The sequence below is a fragment of the Vipera ursinii genome (assembly GCF_947247035.1).
Source record: "Vipera ursinii genome assembly, chromosome: 9".
NCBI lineage: Eukaryota > Metazoa > Chordata > Lepidosauria > Squamata > Viperidae > Vipera > Vipera ursinii.
The window spans coordinates 20623586-20641078 of NC_139523.1; the positions used below are offsets into that span (position 1 = coordinate 20623586).

Sequence of the window (17493 nt, forward strand, 5' to 3'; positions counted from 1 at the left end):
CGACAAGATTTCACCACAGGTTCAGTTGGGAAAATGTGACCTTGCTAAACCAGGTCAAGTCCAAAAACGCCAAGGAATTTCTAGAATTCAGCCATCACATAGATACTAAGAACATCTATGGACTATGCAAAAGAGACAATCACCCAGCCCCAATAAGGAACGAAAAGACCCTAGTATCTCTCCACCCAACGCTCAGCACCCAGATCAGCATAGATTAACTCCCAAGGTTAACATCAGATCAACCACCAGGTAAACAATATCCCAATCAAGGAACTGCCCCAGAGCTAACAGTGAACAGCCCAACTGAAGAATCTCTAAGACCAGCCCCACCAGCACTGACAGGGCAAGCCCCCAGAATATAAACTGACGGCAAACTGCACGCCTTACTAAGCACTGATGATGTTACCTAGTTTGGGTCATGAAACGTCTGCAAGAAATCAAGCAAGCTGAGAGAGCACCAAGAAGCCCCCACCCCGACAGTCTGGATCCTCATTTTACCAACCTCGGGAGGGTGGAAGGCTGAGTCAACCTTTACGTTCAGTTAGACCACAGGGCACAGTATTTTCAGACACCAGACAGTTAAATTGCAACACATTTAACCATCTGTCCAACAAGCAAACAAGAAATCTTGTAAATGTTGGCCCCTTCAACCGCACTCAACTGATGTTCAGGTCTTCTCCAAAATAACTCCTGGAAGGCTTTTAAGGTGTAAGTCAGCCAATTTTAGTCTGACAGCAGCTTCTCTGGAAACCTAACTTTAACTAGCTACTTGAAATGTTAACGGAAGGAGGCTGAGGTTCAGACAACATCACTCAACTGGGTTAAAAACGGTTGATGTTGAGTCATTTGTAATTCAGCTTGCCCCAAGAAGTTATGTGCTGCCTTAACCATCAGTTTGGTGTCATTTACCGAACCACAATGACCTAGAGTAAGAGTAAGAGACATACAGTTCAAACACTTGTAAATAAATAAATCAGGTATTACATTAAACCATCCTATGGTTTTGCTTGACTATCACGTTAGGCGAATGCAACTGCGCTTCCTTATCTAGAGTGTCAGGTTAAAGAGGTTGTGTGAATCCAGCCAGAATGTCTCTCTAGAAGTCTTCTCTAATCCACCAGAGTCCAATATCTTTATGGCTGGTCAAAATACCATCTCGAAATGTCAAGTGATAGAATTTGGGTCCGTAACACCACAAAGAATGTTATGAATTAGGTTGTCATAACAAGTTACAAGTTCCAGTCCAAACAACTTCCACAAGTTTAGACAATGAACTCTTAACTATTGCTTGCTTTGAGTCATGTTATGATCGTAGAGTACCGTATCTCCCTGCACGAAGAACAAATTGGTGTAATTCTGGTATCTCTAGATGACAGCCATGGGCACTTAGCAATCCTCTGAATGCATACACTGCACTATTGCATTAAGCCACCATGTGATATGTTTAGTTTGGGCGATGTTGTATGTTGTGATTTGTCACCAGCCAATGGATCCGGCAGCTGAGTCTGAGGAATCAGAGGAGGAGGAGGAGGGGCCTGAAGTGACATTAGAGTCAGAGGAAGGCTCTGGGAAGCTCCAAGACTTACAGTCGGATGAGGAGCCTGGCCCCTCTACTCCTGCTCAGGCTGAGACACAGCTGTGTTGGGATCTTGAGTTGAACAGTGATGAAGAACAGTTGGGACAAATCCAGGATGCACGAAAGCGCCAGCAAGAGAAGCGAGTAGGACAGAGGAATGCAACGGGGCGGCTCCAAAGGCAAAGGAGAAGGCATTAGGAAGCCACACCTTGGCTGAATTATAAAAGGGAAGGTGTGGGAGGTGCTGGTTGCTGAAGGAAACCGTTCATGTTGAGGATTGAGTTTCTGTGGACTGTGTTTGTTTGCCTTGGACATTGACTCAGGTCTGGGAAAATCAAAGGGGTTGGTTTTTTCTTGCGGTTCCTGCCTGTTTCTTGGAAGAGGTGTTTCTCCTTGTGAGCATAACAAGGACTCACGCAGACTGAGGCAGAACATTGTATGAACACTACTCCTGTGGCCTGTAAACCATGGGTGGTGGCATAACCGGAGGGAATCAGGACCCTGTTATCATGCCACGATTTAGTGTGATGCATACCCCAGGCCCAAGAAATAGCAGGGTCTTTTGACCCACAAATTGTGCGAGGCCCAGGAAGGTTTCCATTTTGGCTCTAGAATCTGTCCCTGTACATAATGTCTTTGCAGAGATGAGGTATTCCTCCCATCCGCCACCCCCACTTTGCTCTATTTTCGTTTCAGTTTAATCTCACAATCTGCTTTTCTCCTGAGGCTTAAGGTGAGTTGGCAACACTGTGCAGTTACAAATAGGAAATGTTGCTTGGGCGCTTCCAAGGAGCATAGTCTACATGATCTGAAATCAAGCAAGCCCCACTTCTTGGCAGTTGCTCCTCTGGGACTGGAATTTGCTTTAGAAAGATCTTATTTTAAATTTTCTTTGGCTTAGGAGCAGACATAAATCTGATTTAAGAGCAGCTGCTCAGTCCAATATCTTTATGGCTGGTCAAAATACCATCTCGAAATGTCAAGTGATAGAATTTGGGTCCGTAACACCACAAAGAATGTTATGAATTAGGTTGTCATAACAAGTTCCAAGTTCCAGTCCAAACAACTTCCACAAGTTTAGACAATGAACTCTTAACTATTGCTTGCTTTGAGTCATGTTATGATCGTAGAGTACCGTATCTCCCTGCACGAAGAACAAATTGGTGTAATTCTGGCATCTCTAGATGACCGCCATGGGCACTTAGCAATCCTCTGAATGCATACACTGCACTATTGCATTAAGCCACCATGTGATATGTTTAGTTTGGGTGGTGTTGTATGTTGTGATTTGTCACCAGCCAATGGCAGCTGAGTCTGAGGAATCAGAGGAGGAGGAGGAGGGGCCTGAAGTGACATTAGAGTCAGAGGAAGGCTCTGGGAAGCTCCAAGACTTACAGTCGGATGAGGAGCCTGGCCCCTCTACTTGTGCTCAGGCTGAGACACAGCTGTGTTGGGATCTTGAGTTGAACAGTGATGAAGAACAGTTGGGACAAATCCAGGATGCACGAAAGCGCCAGCAAGAGAAGCGAGTAGGACAGAGGAATGCAACGGGGCGGCTCCAAAGGCAAAGGAGAAGGCATTAGGAAGCCACACCTTGGCTGAATTATAAAAGGGAAGGTGTGGGAGGTGCTGGTTGCTGAAGGAAACCGTTCATGTTGAGGATTGAGTTTCTGTGGACTGTGTTTGTTTGCCTTGGACATTGACTCAGGTCTGGGAAAATCAAAGGGGGTTGGTTTTTTCTTGCGGTTCCTGCCTGTTTCTTGGAAGAGGTGTTTCTCCTTGTGAGCATAACAAGGACTCACGTAGACTGAGGCAGAACATTGTATGAACACTACTCCTGTGGCCTGTAAACCATGGGTGGTGGCATAACCGGAGGGAATCAGGACCCTGTTATCATGCCACGATTTAGTGTGATGCATACCCCAGGCCCAAGAAATAGCAGGGTCTTTTGACCCACAAATTGTGCAAGGCCCAGGAAGGTTTCCATTTTGGCTCTAGAATCTGTCCCTGTACATAATGTCTTTGCAGAGATGAGGTATTCCTCCCATCTGCCACCCCCACTTTGCTCTATTTTCGTTTCAGTTTAATCTCACAATCTGCTTTTCTCCTGAGGCTTAAGGTGAGTTGGCAACACTGTGCAGTTAGTTACAAATAGGAAATGTTGCTTGGGCGCTTCCAAGGAGCATAGTCTACATGATCTGAAATCAAGCAAGCCCCACTTCTTGGCAGTTGCTCCTCTGGGATCACAGGTGAAGGCCAGACCCGGCAATGGGACAGCAGTTGCTCCTCTGGGACTGGAATTTGCTTTAGAAAGATCTTATTTTAAATTTTCTTTGGCTTAGGAGCAGACATAAATCTGATTTAAGAGCAGCTGCTCAGTTGCGCTTCGACCAACAGCCTATTTGGGGAGGGAGGTGTCCCCTAAGCAATTCCCCTAAGGTTGCACTGCCAAAATCCAGCCTTCACACTGCAGCAGAATAATTTTTCATTCTTCTCCTAACCCTCACCAAACAGGGAAGCAGTAAAATGAGGGCATTCACCCTGACAGATTTACCGTATCTAGGAGGCACGACTAAACTGCTCCAATGATGTCAACATGGCACTTCAAAGAATTGAGACATAATTGTATTTCTCTACCATCTTTTTATTTATGGCATTTGAGAAACATTTCTACAGCATGGGAGGAAACAAGAGAGGGAAAGGTCTTGTTCGATCCTTTGCACAGCATGCAATTTTATATACATTTGATACACACACACACACACACACACACACACACGCCCCTGCAAGACACCCATCGATTGCAATTCAACATGTATCTCAATCAAGTGTCTTGCAACCTCAAGTGTGGACTTCAATTCCCAGAATTCCTCAGCCAGCCATGTGACCAACTTTTTTTTATTCCAATAAACACACAGCACTGCCCCCTAGTGGCAAGCCAAGGGAGCGTCTCCATAAATAAAGCAACAGGGAAATTTTAAGATTCAGCCCTTATGCTCACAACTAAGTTTTCCCACTGGACAGCTCTATGGCTTACACAGGAATCTAACTCTGGAAAGTATGATTTGATATTATGCCCCTTCTTTCCCCTCCAATTTCCACACTTCTGGTTAGTCATCCCAAGGCTAGGGCAGTAATTTGCCACAAAAACCCTAAATTTCATTCAAACTCAGTATGTCCATGCCAGAAGAGGGAGGGGCAATAGATTTAAATCAATAATTATAGGGCCAGTGGAACCTTCTGAGACAAAGTGGCTCATCTAAACATGGTCTCCAGAACATCAGTCAAAGCAAACACTGGTTCCTAGTCCTCAAGATTTTACAGGCCACATTGCTGGCTGAGTAGCTTGTTAGTGATAGATGCTAAGCGAGGGAGCTTCCACAACAAGACATCCAGGGAAGATCAGAAATGGGAACAAGGAAAGTCATTCTCCTGCAGCCAGAAACCAGACCAGCTGAGAATGATGGGAACTGTAGTTGGAGGGGACCAGATAGCCGCATCAGACGCTGCTTTCACAGGCCTTCATAAGAACGCGTTGGGAGTCAGTAGCAAGCTCCTCCAGGCACTGCCTCAACATGGAGTAGGTGGTATGGAAGGAGATACCCCCCGAGGCCACTGCTCCGTAAATCGGGAAGCGATGGAGGAAAAGGTTGGCCACCATCAGGCCTGTTCCAGTGGCCTTTCCCAGCAAACTGACCACCACGTCCTTGTTGATGCTACGGCCTAGGCTGCTGTGTACTTCTTTTCTCAAGACCTCCATGGACTTCCCAGATCGTTCAGCCAGTCGGGACAAAGATGCTGCATCGAGGCCAAAGTCCTGCCGGTAACTGGACAACTTCTTCAGCAAAATGGAAACATCACAGGTGAAGGCCAGACCCGGCAATGGGACAGCAGCGACCAAACTGGAAACCAAGGCCACTTTCCAGATCTCCTGCTGAAGGACCTTCTTCTTCTTCTCTATGATCGCCGTGGAGACGTTGGGCAGAGACAGGAGAAAAGCCTGTTGTTTATGGGCGGGCAATTCTTGCTCCAGCGTTTCCTCAAAAGCCTGGAAGTCAAATTTTTCCAGGTAAAAATTGCTGAGAAGGAACACCTTGGCATTGCTCAGCCCAGCCTTGGAAAGCTTACTCTGGCAGTCCTTTCTGATCACCTCCAGAACTTCGGCTTCCGTGGGTGGATTCTTCTTCCTCCGCTCAGCGTCCAAATCATTGTCTATCTTGGTGCGTATGAAGTAGAACTGCTTTCCCTGTTGGACAATGGCCCGGGCCAAACGAACATGGTTTTCTTTAAACCGCTCGGAAGCCAGAATGATGAAGAAATCGTAACGGGGAAACTCCACCATTTCCAAGTACTTATCAGCCTGGAAGTTGGGCGTTCCTATACCGGGCAGATCCCACAGGATGACATTGGTGTGCCCAGGATAAGCGTACGAGGTGGGCTTCATTGTGGTCTCGGTCACTCCCGTTGCGGCCGCCCCTTCCGCTTCATCGCTCAGGCCCCTCAAGACATTAACAAAGGTGGATTTTCCAGCGCCCGATTCTCCTGTGACCGCAATATCCAGCTGGGTGTTCCAGATGGTTTCCAAACTGGACTGGATTCGAGTCACCACCTCAGAGAGGCCTCCCAGTTCGTAGGCTTCCTGGATCTCGGCAATCTCTTTTTCACTGAACTCTTCGAAGCTGAACCGGGTGGGCTTCTGCGTCCTGTGGAAAGAGGCAAGAGACGGTCAGAGGATTGGGTGGAGAGCCTGGATTATAATCCTGTGTCAGGGTTAAATGCCAGAAAGGTAAACCCAAGCGGGAGAAACAGAGGCAGACAAAACATGAAATATGCATTGCAAAGTCCTTTGGAAACTAAAGTAAAGGTAAAGGTGAAGGTTCCCCCGCACATGCGTGCTAGTCGTTTCCGACTCTAGGGGCCGGTGCTCATCTCCGTTTCAAAGCCGAAGAGCCAGCGCTCGTCCAAGGACGTCTCCGTGGTCATGTGGCCGGCATGACTAGATGCCAAAGGCGCACGGAACGCTGTTACCTTCCCACCGTAGCGGTCCCTATTTTTCTACTTGCATTTTTACGTGCTTTCGAACTGCTAGGTTGGCAGAAGCTGGGACGAGTAACAGGCGCTCACTCTGTTACGTGGCACTTGGGATTCGACCCGCCAAACTGCCGACCTTCAGATCGACAAGCTCAGCGTCCTAACCCACTGAGCCACTGCGTAAAGTAGCTTCCCCCAAAAGGACCCACAAAATGATTTGCTCTTCTCTAACATACAGGTAGTCTTCAACTTATAGTTTGTCTAGCGACCATCCAAAGTTACGATGACACTGAAAAAGGTAAGTTATGACCGTTTTCCACACTTCAAACTGTTGCCGGACCCCCATGGTCACATGATCAAAATGCAGACACTTGGCAACTGATTCATATTTATGACGGTCGCAATGTCCTGGGGTCATGCAATCCCCTTCTGACAAGCAAGATCAAAGGGGAAGCCAGATTCACTTAACAACGGTGTCACTAACTTAACTACAGCGATTAACAACTCTGGCAAGAAAGTTTCGTAAAATGGGGTCAAAACTCATTTTCACAAGTGTCTTGCCCAGCAATGGACATTTGGGGCTGGATTGTGGTCGTAAGTTGAGCACGGCCTCTACTCAAGAGAAATAAATCTAATTCCAAATGATATCCCAAACAGGAAAGTCCACGTTCCCCACAAGCCGAGGTTGCCTACCTCTGATATAAGTCAATCAGCTAATAGAACAGAATCCCTGTAGTTCAAGGTTGAAAATGCTCTCAGAGTTGGATGTCTGCCTGCAGATGTTTCATTACATTCTAACATAACATCACAAGGGCTGGCCAAGAAGCAACGGATGGAAACTAGTCAAGGAGAGAAGCAACCTAGAACTAAGGAGGAATTTCCTGACAGTTAGAACAACTAACCAGTGGAACAACCTGCCTCCAGAAGCGGTGAATGCTCCAACACTGGAGGTTTTTAAGAAGAGACTGGACAGCCATTTGCCTGAAATGGTATAGGGTTTCCTGCCTGAGCAAGGGGTTGGACTAGATGACCTCCAAGGTCCCTTCCAACTCTGCTATTCTACTCTACTCTACTCTATTCATTGTCACATTGCAGATCAACCATGTTTACACAACAGAGGAAAGAGACAATAAGAGGCTAAGAAGGAAACAAGATGTCCAGAACATATCCTCCCTAGCAACCCACACCCAGATAAGCAGGAAATAACATCAGACAACCAAGGAGGAACCCACAGCCTAATCAAGGAACTGCAGAGGAGGAAAACTGGAAACCCCACCAACACTGGCTGAAGAAGCTACAAATAGTCCTTGCCCATTGCAGCTGTCAGTTTCAACTGTCATAAACATCTCCATGACCTATCTGATTTTACAACCTTTTTTGCAGCGGTCATTAAGTGAAGCCATTGTTTGCTACCAGGTGGTTTTTGCCAAACACCACAAGGAAACGCCAATTTTCAGCAAAAATATAAATCTCAATCATGTGACCACAGGCAAATGCAGGCCAGTTGCTGGGCGGCTGAAATGCGGTCACATTCATTGTCAGAACTTCAGAACCAGGTCAAAGGTGCCTATTGGGGAGAACCCACTGTAACTGGGAATGGTCACTGAAGTGACCAGTCGTAAGTCAAAGACTATCTGTACTGTACATAAACAGGGAGCAAACTCCACACTTACTCGGGCTGTTGACGTTACCTGGTTGCATGATGAAATATCTCCAAACAAACTCAGAGCACCAAGGAAGTTAATACTAAAACAAACAACCATTATCCCAACATGACAACTGATTGCAACATTTATAAAGCAGACTCAGGAGTTCTTTGAATGTGGGCACTGGTGTTTCCATCCTCCCTTTCTCAGCCTCGGAAATTTTAGCCTGGGAAAGTGATCCAGGGGGATCAGCTATGGCAGGGGTAGGCAACCTTGGCTCTTTTACGACTCGTGGACTTCAACTCCCAGAATTCCTGAGCCAGCCATGCTGAGGGGAAAGGGAGGTTTCCAAGCTGAGCCATGCTGGCTCAGGAATTCTGGGAGTTGAAGTCCACAAGTCATGAGGGGGCCATAGTTCCCCCATGCTGGCTCAGGAATTCTGGGAGTTGAAGTCCACAAGTCATGAGGGGGCCATAGTTCCCCCATGCTGGCTCAGGAATTCTGGGAGTTGAAGTCCACGAGTCTTAAAAGAGCCAAGTTTGCCTAACCCTGAGCTATGGAAAATAGGAGGATGTTAGTGCATTGGGAGACTTTTGACTAGAACTCAGAGGCAGCGATTCCAGGATCCAATCTGGGTCAGTCACCAGGACCAGGGGTTTTGTCCTCCAAGCTTTGGGACTTGTGCTGGAGCCCATCCTTGGGCAACTTTCCTCACAATCTTCTCACACACATGTTCTGGCAAGAGAGACGTTCCGCGAGGATGGGCTCCAGTATGTGCTTGAAAGCTTGGAAGACAAAACCTCTGGTTCCGGTGATGTTGGATCCTACAACATTATCCTGCGATGTCCCAGCGGTGCTTTTCCAGGAGGCAACTGGACTGTCTTGTTTTTCTTTGAAGACGTTTCGCTTCTCATCCTAGAATCTTCTTCAGCTCTGACTGGATGGTGGAGAATGGAAGGATTTATGCTCCTTGCAGACAGCTGGTCATTTGCATCCTTTTAGAGAGCAGCTGAGGCCACGTGGAGGTTTACCTGTGTCCTCGGGGGCACCTGAGTAGTGCAAACGGGTGTGGAGCCTTCTTGGAGCTGCCGAAAGGACTGTGTTGTAGACCAGGGCTTTTCAACCAGTGGTACGGGTACCACCTGTGGTACATTGGCACCTAGCAGGTGGTACGCGACCATCCTGGAAAAGTGGTAGCGGGGGAGGGGAATGAGCTGAACTGGTGGTAGCACCGCAGAAGCCTGAGCGAGAGACGGCTGAAGCTGCAGGGCTGTCAGGTTTTTGACACCTGGCTAGGCGACTGGTGGTACTCGGATGTTGCCATATCCTAAAAGTGGTACAATGGGTGAAAAAGTTGAAAAGCCCTGTTGTAGACTGGAGATAGATGATGTCGTATCCCTCCCCCTTTGCCGAGAGAGGGCTGTTCAGTTTTGACCTAGATGGCCTCTTTGAACCCTCTTTCAAACGAGCAGTCATCTCTGTCCAAAATGTGGATTTTGTTGTCTTTGAAAGAGCGGCCTTTGTCTTTCAAATGCAGACGGACTGCTGACTCTTGTTCCTGATGGGTTTGTTCTCCTATGTTGTGCGGTGCATTTGCGAAGTGGTTGCCCAGAAAGTCCAGTTGCCTCGTGAAAAAGCATCTTTGGGACAACTATGATCTGGATGACCGAGAATCCCCACAGACATTATCCTGGGACACGTTGTGTTCGCCTTCCTTCGAGAGCAATTCCACTTTTCTGTCGGCCGGCTGTCCTACCAACCTTTCATACAGGTGCAGGTCTTTCAGCAAATCTTCTCGCAGATGGGGGCAATCCAGGGCACCAGGCTCAAAAGCAGAGATCAGGTACACAAAGGGGTCCACCAGAGGGAGGGTCCCCAGGGATTCGGTACAGGCCTCCCGGAGGGTCTGGAGGACTTCCGACCGATTGTAACGCTGCCCCATCAAACGCTTGAGCGTGTGAAGTTCCAGATCAGCCTTGGACCGGGCAAAGTACACTTTTTTGCCTGCCTGCCGGGCCTCCAACACCAGGCGGGCGTGAGAATCGTCAAACTCGTCTTCAGTCACCAATACAATCAAGTCAGACTCTCTCATCCATTGATCCGCGTGGCCCTTGCCATCCATCGACCGCTCCCACAGAAGTAAATTGCTGTAAATTGAGTCAGTGTACATGATGGGCTTTTCAGATTTCACCGGAGCCCCCACGGGGGCCGATCCAACATCATCTTCCGTCAACCCCCGTACGGCATTAAGAAGAGCTGATTTTCCGACTCCAGATTTTCCCACAAAGATGACAGAAACGTCCCCACAATCGGGGGAACCCGGAGCAGAGTTTGGCGAGGTCTCTAAGGACATGTTCGGTTGTTGACAAAGAAATTATTTTCTCTTCTGAGCAGACTGTAAACCCTTCAAGAAGGAAAGATAAAAAGGTCAGAATGGAAGAAATGACTTTTTTATTTTATTTTTAGGCTAAAATCAAATCTTAAGCATGGCTATACATAGTTTAAGCAGCGCTCAGTCACCAATGTTGACTACCAAATCAAAATCAATTGGTCTCAGGCCTGGAGCACAACAAGGATAATAATAATTTTATTCAATTTCACTGCGTGCCCATAAAAATTGGGATGGGTACATTTTCACTTCCCTTACAAAAAAAGAAAAAGAAAAAGTGCTGATTATTCTTTTCTTTATTCAAGCTTCTTCTGTTTTACATTGCTCAGCAAGACTAATAAATCATAACATTTTCAAATTAGGCCATGATGCAACCACCCAAATCAGGGATTTTTTTTAAAAAAGGTTTTATCCTGTTTCTACTGTTTTTTGCAAATAAATCAATGTGACAAGCATACCTAATATTCCTTCCTCCTCCTGTTTTCCCCACAACAATCCCTCTACAAGGTGGGTTGGGCTGAGACAGAATGACTGACCCGAAGCCTCCCAGTCGGCTTTCATGCCTAAGGTAGAACTAGAATTCACCGTCGCCTAGTGACCGGCCCAAAGTTTTGTTTTATTTTGAAAGCCTGGAAAACGCAGAGTAGCCTGGCTGCCAGCAGCACTAGAACTCACCGGTTCCTGGTTTCTAGCCTGGCGTTTTAACAGGTAGGCCAGACTTTTTATTTTCTGGCTTTCGTGCTGACCGGGGAATTCTGGGACTTGAAGTCCACCAGAACACCTTCAGAGTTGCCAAGTCAGAGAAACCCGGTTCTCTACGAGGCCACCTAGCCGGGGGGATGCTAGAAAGAGGCAGGGAGGGGGATTTTTCTGGAGCTGCCGAGAGCAGCCCAAGCACTGAAAAGGAGCATTCGGGATTCTCATGGCTCAAACAACCTGGGTTGAAGAGAGGGAGGGAGGGAGGGGGAGGGAAAGGGGGGGAGAGAGAGAGAGAGGGAGGGAGGGAGAGGGAAAGGGAGAAAGAGAGGGAGGGAGGGAGAGGGAGAGGGAGGGGAGGGAAAGGGGGGAGAGAGAAAAAGAGGGAGAGGGGAGGGAAAGGGGGAGAGAGAGAGGGAGGGAGGGAGGGGAGGGAAAGGGGGAGAGAGGGAGGGAGGGAGGGAGGGAAGGGAAAGGGGGAGAGAGAGAAAGAGAGGGAAGGAGGGAGGAGAGGGAAAGGGGGAGATAGAGAGAGAGAAAGAGAGGGAGGGAGGGGAGGGAAAGGGGGAGAGTGGGAGGGAGGGGAGGGAGGGAAAGGGGGAGAGAGAGAGAAAGAGAGGGAGGGAGGGAAAGGGGGGAGAGAGAGAGAGAAAGAGAGGGAGGGAGGGAGAGGGAAAGGGGGAAAGGGGGAGAGGGAGGGAGGGAAAGGGGGAGAGAGAGAGGGAGGGAGAGAGAGGGAAAGGGGGAGAGAGAGAGGGAGGGAGGGAAGGAGAGGGAGGGAGGGAGAGAGAGAGAAAGACCGGGCCCTCCACATCTGGCCGTTGCAAAGCCGCCCTTCCTGCCCACCTACCTGCGGGTCGTCCCTGGAAGGACGGAGAGCAGGTCGGGCGTCCGGATTCCCGGGACAGCGAGGCGTCCGGCGACCACCCCCCTCCCTCCCTCCCTCGCTGGCTCGGCTTCCCGGGCTGGGGTCTCCTCCGGCCGCTTCCCTTCCTCGGCTCGCCCCTCTCCTCTTCCGCCCTCGGCGGCGCGTCAGAAGGGGCGGCTTTTGCGGCGGCGCGGTGCGAGCAGCAGCCGGGGCGGGCGAGAAGGGTGCGAAAGCGGCTTCGGGATCGCTGCTGCTGCTCGGGCCGTCCCAGGCAGCGCCTCGGAGGCTCCCCGCGCGGAGCCAGAGAAGGAGGGGGGGACGCGACTGCCCACGCGGGGACTTGGCCGTGGGCCTCTGCTTGGCCGGCCCCGACGGAGGCGAAGCGGCTCCCGGACCCCTGGGCAGGAAAGGTGAGCGGCGCTTTCCCGCAAATCCGGGGTAGTGGGGCTTGTGTGTGTGTGTGTGTGTGTGTGTGTGTGAGTGTGTGTCTGTGTGTGAGTGTGTGTGTGTGTGTGTGTTTGTGTGTGTATAGGTGGGGAGGGGTCCCCTGGAAAGGCAGGAGGGCGCGATCTCGGACCTCCCCCAATAACAGCGGGCAGGCAGCCCGGCTAAGCCCGCGGAACCCCCTGCCAGATGCGAGCTGCAAAACTGCGGGCGACCTGCGGAGGGCAGCGAAAGGATAGGCCAGGGGTAGGCAACCTCGGCTCTTTTATGACTCGTGGACTTCAACTCCCAGAATTCCTGAGCCAGCTATGCTGGCTCAGGAATTCTGGGAGTTGAAGTCCACGAGTCATAAAAGAGCCGAGTTTGCCTACCCCTGGGATAGGCCTTCTTCCCTCTCTTTGCTGCCCCCTCGTGGTGGCGGGAGGTACGGCGGCCCTTAAGGCGCGGTCGAGACGCGGTGTGGCTTTCGATTCCTCCCGATCGCGGACTGGATCCTGGGAGGGAGGGATCGCCGGGCAAAAGACGAAGCGGCGTCGCAGCAACTGGAGCGGGAGGGCCTTTGAACCCCTAAGAATCCCTAAGGCCACCCCCACCCACCCACCCAGACAGGCAAGAGACCAGGATGTAGAACGGACAGCAAACAACAGTCCTTACTGACTAGCACTGCGTATGTTACCTAGTTAGGGGTAACCAAACGTCTGCAAGAAAACAAGCTCAGAGAACACCCGTGCTGACTCAGGAATTCTGGGAGTTGAAGTCCACGAGTCATCAAAGAGCCAAGGTTGCCTACCCCTGACTAGGAGCCCTTTGAACTCCTCTCAAGGAAGAACTTTGTAAACTCCATCTACTGGGGTCCCTCTGCTCCCCCCCCACACACACACACACCCATTGCCCAGTGGCTTTTGATGGAAGTGTGTTGCCAGGTTTTGACTGAAAGGGAAAAGGCAGAAATCCCAAGGGTTGAGCAATGGATTTTCCTCTCCTTGGCAGCTTGATGTTTGTCCTGCGCAGGGCGATGGTATAGTAGTGGGAAAGCAAAGATGAGGCCGGAGAAAGAATTTCATTACATCAACGTGTCTCAACCTTGGCAACTTTTAAGATTTGTGGACTTCAACTCCCAGAATTCCCCATCTGGAGTGGAATGCCATAACACGGTGTTTCCCAACCTTGACCGTTGGGAAGATGTGTGGACTTCAACTCCCAGAATTCCCCATGCCGGCTGGGGAATTCTGGGAGTTGAAGTCCACCCATCGTCAAGTTGACAAACTTGAGAGACGCTGCAATACATGGCTGCGTCAGGTTGTGTGAAGGAGATTCAGCCTGGGTTCTCGCCAGAAGGCTCCTGCCTGGACCACACTCACTTCCTCTCTTCTATTCCTGCAGCTCAGCCATGGCCAGCTTCCCCTATTTAGACGAAGCAGAGTTGAGGAACCGCAAGGTTCAATATCTGGCCCAGAAATCCTTCGCAGCTGCCTCTCAAATCCAGGAACTGCTGGATTTTTTGAACTCCTTCAAGGTCCAGGTTGGGATCCTAGGAGAACACCGTGCAGGGGTGAGCATGCTGGTTGAGGCTCTACTGAGCAAGCCTTGCCCAGCGACGAACCTTGCCACTTACTTCCGGAAACCCCCACAGCCCTCACTCTCTGCAGAGGTCCACATTCATCCCACCTTCCCTCACCTCATCTTGCATGATCTACCTGGCTTTGAGGCCAACGAGACACCGGCTGCCTATCTGAAGAAGCTGGGGGACCTACAGCGATTCCGCTGCTTCGTGATGGTGGTAGGAACCACGGGCTTGAGAGACGTTCATCTTCAAGTCCTTAAGGCCATCAAGCAAAAGAAACCTTTCTTTCTGGTTCGCACCAAGATTGACCTGGATCTCCACACAGCTAGAAGGCGCCTTCAATACAGATACAATCCTGCAGAGCAGATGAACCGGATCCGGAAGGAGTTGTCTGAGACGTTGACCAAGGATGGCTTGGAGGCCCAGAAGATTTTCCTGGTGTCTGGGCTGCAGACTGAGAGATACGATTTCGCTTGCTTTGAGGACACGTTGGAAGGAGAAGTGCTCAACTTGAAAAGGTAAAGAGGTCAAAGGTTAGATCAGAACATTTTGATTTTTCTTCCAGGGTTGGAAAAGGTGTCCCAACTCTTGCATATCTGTACAATGTCATTCTGCCCTTTTACGTTAGTCTGTTGAGCTAATGTCCTTTTTTCCTTAGTTGTTTTCTATATGGAAGTCAACTAAACATGCTAAAATAGAATATTATCAAAGAAAGTAGAAAAAGTTCTTTAAAAGTGGTTGCCAAGTGGGAAATCATGTGACCGTGACTGTTTTCCTTTTCCCTGGTCCCTTGCCTTTTGGAATGCTCATCCTGGTGCTGGGATAATTAGGGATTACAAGAGAGTAAGCAGACATACAGTGAGAAATACATATTTAAAGGAATGCAGTGGTGCCAACAGCCCAAGCATACTCAGGACTGGAAGCCACAACCATAATCTCCATTTTCCATTTGCTTAGTCTCTCATAATCCTTTTCTCTTCAATCTTCCTGCTGTGCAAGGGGGGGGGGAAACAGGACAAGCATAGAACAACACATACGGTACTTTTAAAGGCGATCACATGACTAAGAGGCACTGCGAAGGCATTGATTATAAAGTTCTTTTTCACCACCACTGTCACTTCAACTTGTTGCTGTTTGAAACTGTCGAAAGCAAGGTAAAATCTTTACATGGCAATTTAAAACATTCCAGCAAAATCTTTCAATTATTTATATTTATTTATATTTCATATTTCTAAACCACCCCTCTTCTCTCAAAGAGGGGCTCTGGGTGGTGTACAGTATAGCCAATAAAATGTATAAAAATTAACGTTAAAATTAAAAAATAGGTTTTAAAAAATTAAAAAGATAGAATAATGAGAGTTAAACATCAAAAGGGGAGAAGAATGCTACGATAGCATGGACATTATTTGGACATGCCCAGCGTAGTCTCTGAGAAAGTCAGTGTTGGGTTCTTGATGCATCCTGACTGTGATCCTATCTCTAATTGCAGCTAACAACTATAGGAAGACAATGTATATATTTACAGTATATTTCTGTTCCTCCTAGGCACCATGAGGGAAATTTGAAGGATTTCCCTGCAGTAAGTCAAAAGATGGTCAAGGAGCTACTTGAGATTTGCAAGTTCAGCACCTTGGCTGAAGTCCCAACAGTGATCCAGGGTTTGCTGGCCAATCCCACTCAGATCCATCTGAATGTAGCTGTGATTGGAGAAACAGGGTCAGGAAACTCCTCTCTAATCAATGCACTAAGAAGAGTAGGCTCTGAGGAGAAAGAGGCGGCCCCCACCGGAGTGGCGGAGACCACCCGGAGAGCCACAGTCTACCCATTCCCGTTCGTCCCTAACATGTACCTCTGGGATTTGCCAGGCGTGGGATTGATGGAGGATGACGTGAAGCGCCTGGATTTCAGCCGCTACAGCGTCTTCCTGCTGGTGGCCTCCGAGCGTTACAAGCACATCCACAGCTGCTTGGCCAAAATTATTGCTTCAGAGGGGAAACAGTCCTTCTTTGTGAGGAACAAGATAGACGTAGACGTGGAGGCCCAAGCTGGAAACCAACCCAACTTGAAGGAGACGCTTCAGGAGCAGATCCGGAAGAGCTGCGTCGAAGCTCTGAAGAACGACGGCATTGACTGTCCCGTCTTCTTGGTCTCCTCCTTCACAGCCGAAGCCTACGACCTGCCTCTCCTTCGGGAAGAACTCCAGAGCCGGGCTTCTGAGTTGAAGAGGAAGGCCTTGAGGAGAGCAATCCCCACCGTCTTCTCCCAGCTGGTAAGGCTCAAGAGCAAAGTGCTGATGAGGGACATGTGGGGGAAGACCTTGCAAGTTGGCCTCTCCTCTGTGGACAATCTCAAAGAGACTGTGGTTGAGCAGCTCCTGACCATCATCGGCAGCTTCTGCATCCACCTTGGTCTGGATGAAGTATCTGTCGAGAACACAGCCCGGTGCACTGGCAAAACAGCCCACCAGCTTCAGGCAGGGATCCAAAGCCGCTTTGCCTGGCCCATGCAACCCACCGACGTGCTCACCCTCATAGTTAAGTCTCCCTCGTGGAGCAGCTGGGCCTGGAGCTACATGCCCTACTGGGGCCGAGGAAATAAAATGGAGGACACAATCTCTCTGGAGAACATTTACAATCTGCTGCAACAAGCTGTAATGGAACTGTCCGGGGATGCGGAGAGGCTGCTGTTGGCAGCCTTCTCGGAGGACTAGAGGTGGAGGGGAGATGGATGGGGGGAAGGGGGGGAAGAGGCAGGGCTAGCAACCTCTTTGCCCCACTTTCAAAGCAGGGGAAAGAAAATAACGGGAGGGGAGATGGATGGGGGGAAGGGGGGGAAGAGGCAGGGCTAGCAACCTCTTTGCCCCACTTTCAAAGCAGGGGAAAGAAAATAACGGGAGCATCTCTGTGAAAGGACACGATGAGGCAAGAGCAAAGATTGCTTGGTCTAGTGTCTGGGGTGTGTGTGTGTGTGTGATGATAAGTGTTTTTTGGAAGGATCCAGCAACCAAAAATGGAGGCTTTCTGAGCAAAAGACTTGGCTGTAGACACTTAAAAAGAATGGAAAGCCAGCGCTAAGCCTTTAACCCCTTTGCAATGCTGATACACACTTACACTGTAGCGTCTCTCAATATTGGCAACTTTTCAGATGTGTGGACTTCAACTCCCAGGATTCCCCAGCCAGCATGGCTGGCTGGGGAATTCTGGAAGTTGAAAGTCCACACATCTTAAAAGTTGGTAAGGTTGAGAAATACCGATTACACGTTTATACAAAGCTGCTCCT

At 49.3% G+C, this 17493-nt stretch overlaps 2 protein-coding genes across 2 annotated transcripts; one reads left to right on the plus strand and one right to left on the minus strand.

Annotated features, from left to right (window-relative positions):
- Positions 1-4199: 4199 nt before the first annotated feature.
- LOC310644562 (interferon-inducible GTPase 5-like) lies at positions 4200-12358 on the minus strand. The gene is made up of 3 exons (XM_083369695.1): positions 12189-12358; positions 10014-10657; positions 4200-6279 (listed from the first exon to the last, which is right to left on the minus strand). Exons 2-3 carry the CDS (start codon positions 10604-10606, stop codon positions 5076-5078), a joined length of 1797 nt encoding a protein of 598 aa, XP_083225821.1. The 5' UTR covers positions 10607-10657; positions 12189-12358; the 3' UTR covers positions 4200-5075.
- Positions 12200-17015, plus strand: LOC310644561 (interferon-gamma-inducible GTPase 10-like). The gene is made up of 3 exons (XM_083369694.1): positions 12200-12616; positions 14034-14732; positions 15760-17015. The coding sequence occupies exons 2-3, from the start codon at positions 14041-14043 to the stop codon at positions 16922-16924; spliced, it is 1857 nt and encodes a 618-aa protein (XP_083225820.1). The 5' UTR covers positions 12200-12616; positions 14034-14040; the 3' UTR covers positions 16925-17015.
- The last annotated feature ends 478 nt before the right edge of the window (positions 17016-17493 follow it).

Coding starts and splice junctions, on each gene's coding strand:
- LOC310644561 (XM_083369694.1), top strand. CDS start 14,041: ATGGCCAGCTTCCCCTATTTAGACGAAGCAGAGTTGAGGAACCGCAAG. Junction 14,733..15,759: donor GAAGTGCTCAACTTGAAAAG/GTAAAGAGGTCA, acceptor TGTTCCTCCTAG/GCACCATGAGGGAAATTTGA.
- LOC310644562 (XM_083369695.1), bottom strand. CDS start 10,606: ATGTCCTTAGAGACCTCGCCAAACTCTGCTCCGGGTTCCCCCGATTGT. Junction 6,280..10,013: donor GACCTGCACCTGTATGAAAG/GTTGGTAGGACA, acceptor CTCTTTCCACAG/GACGCAGAAGCCCACCCGGT.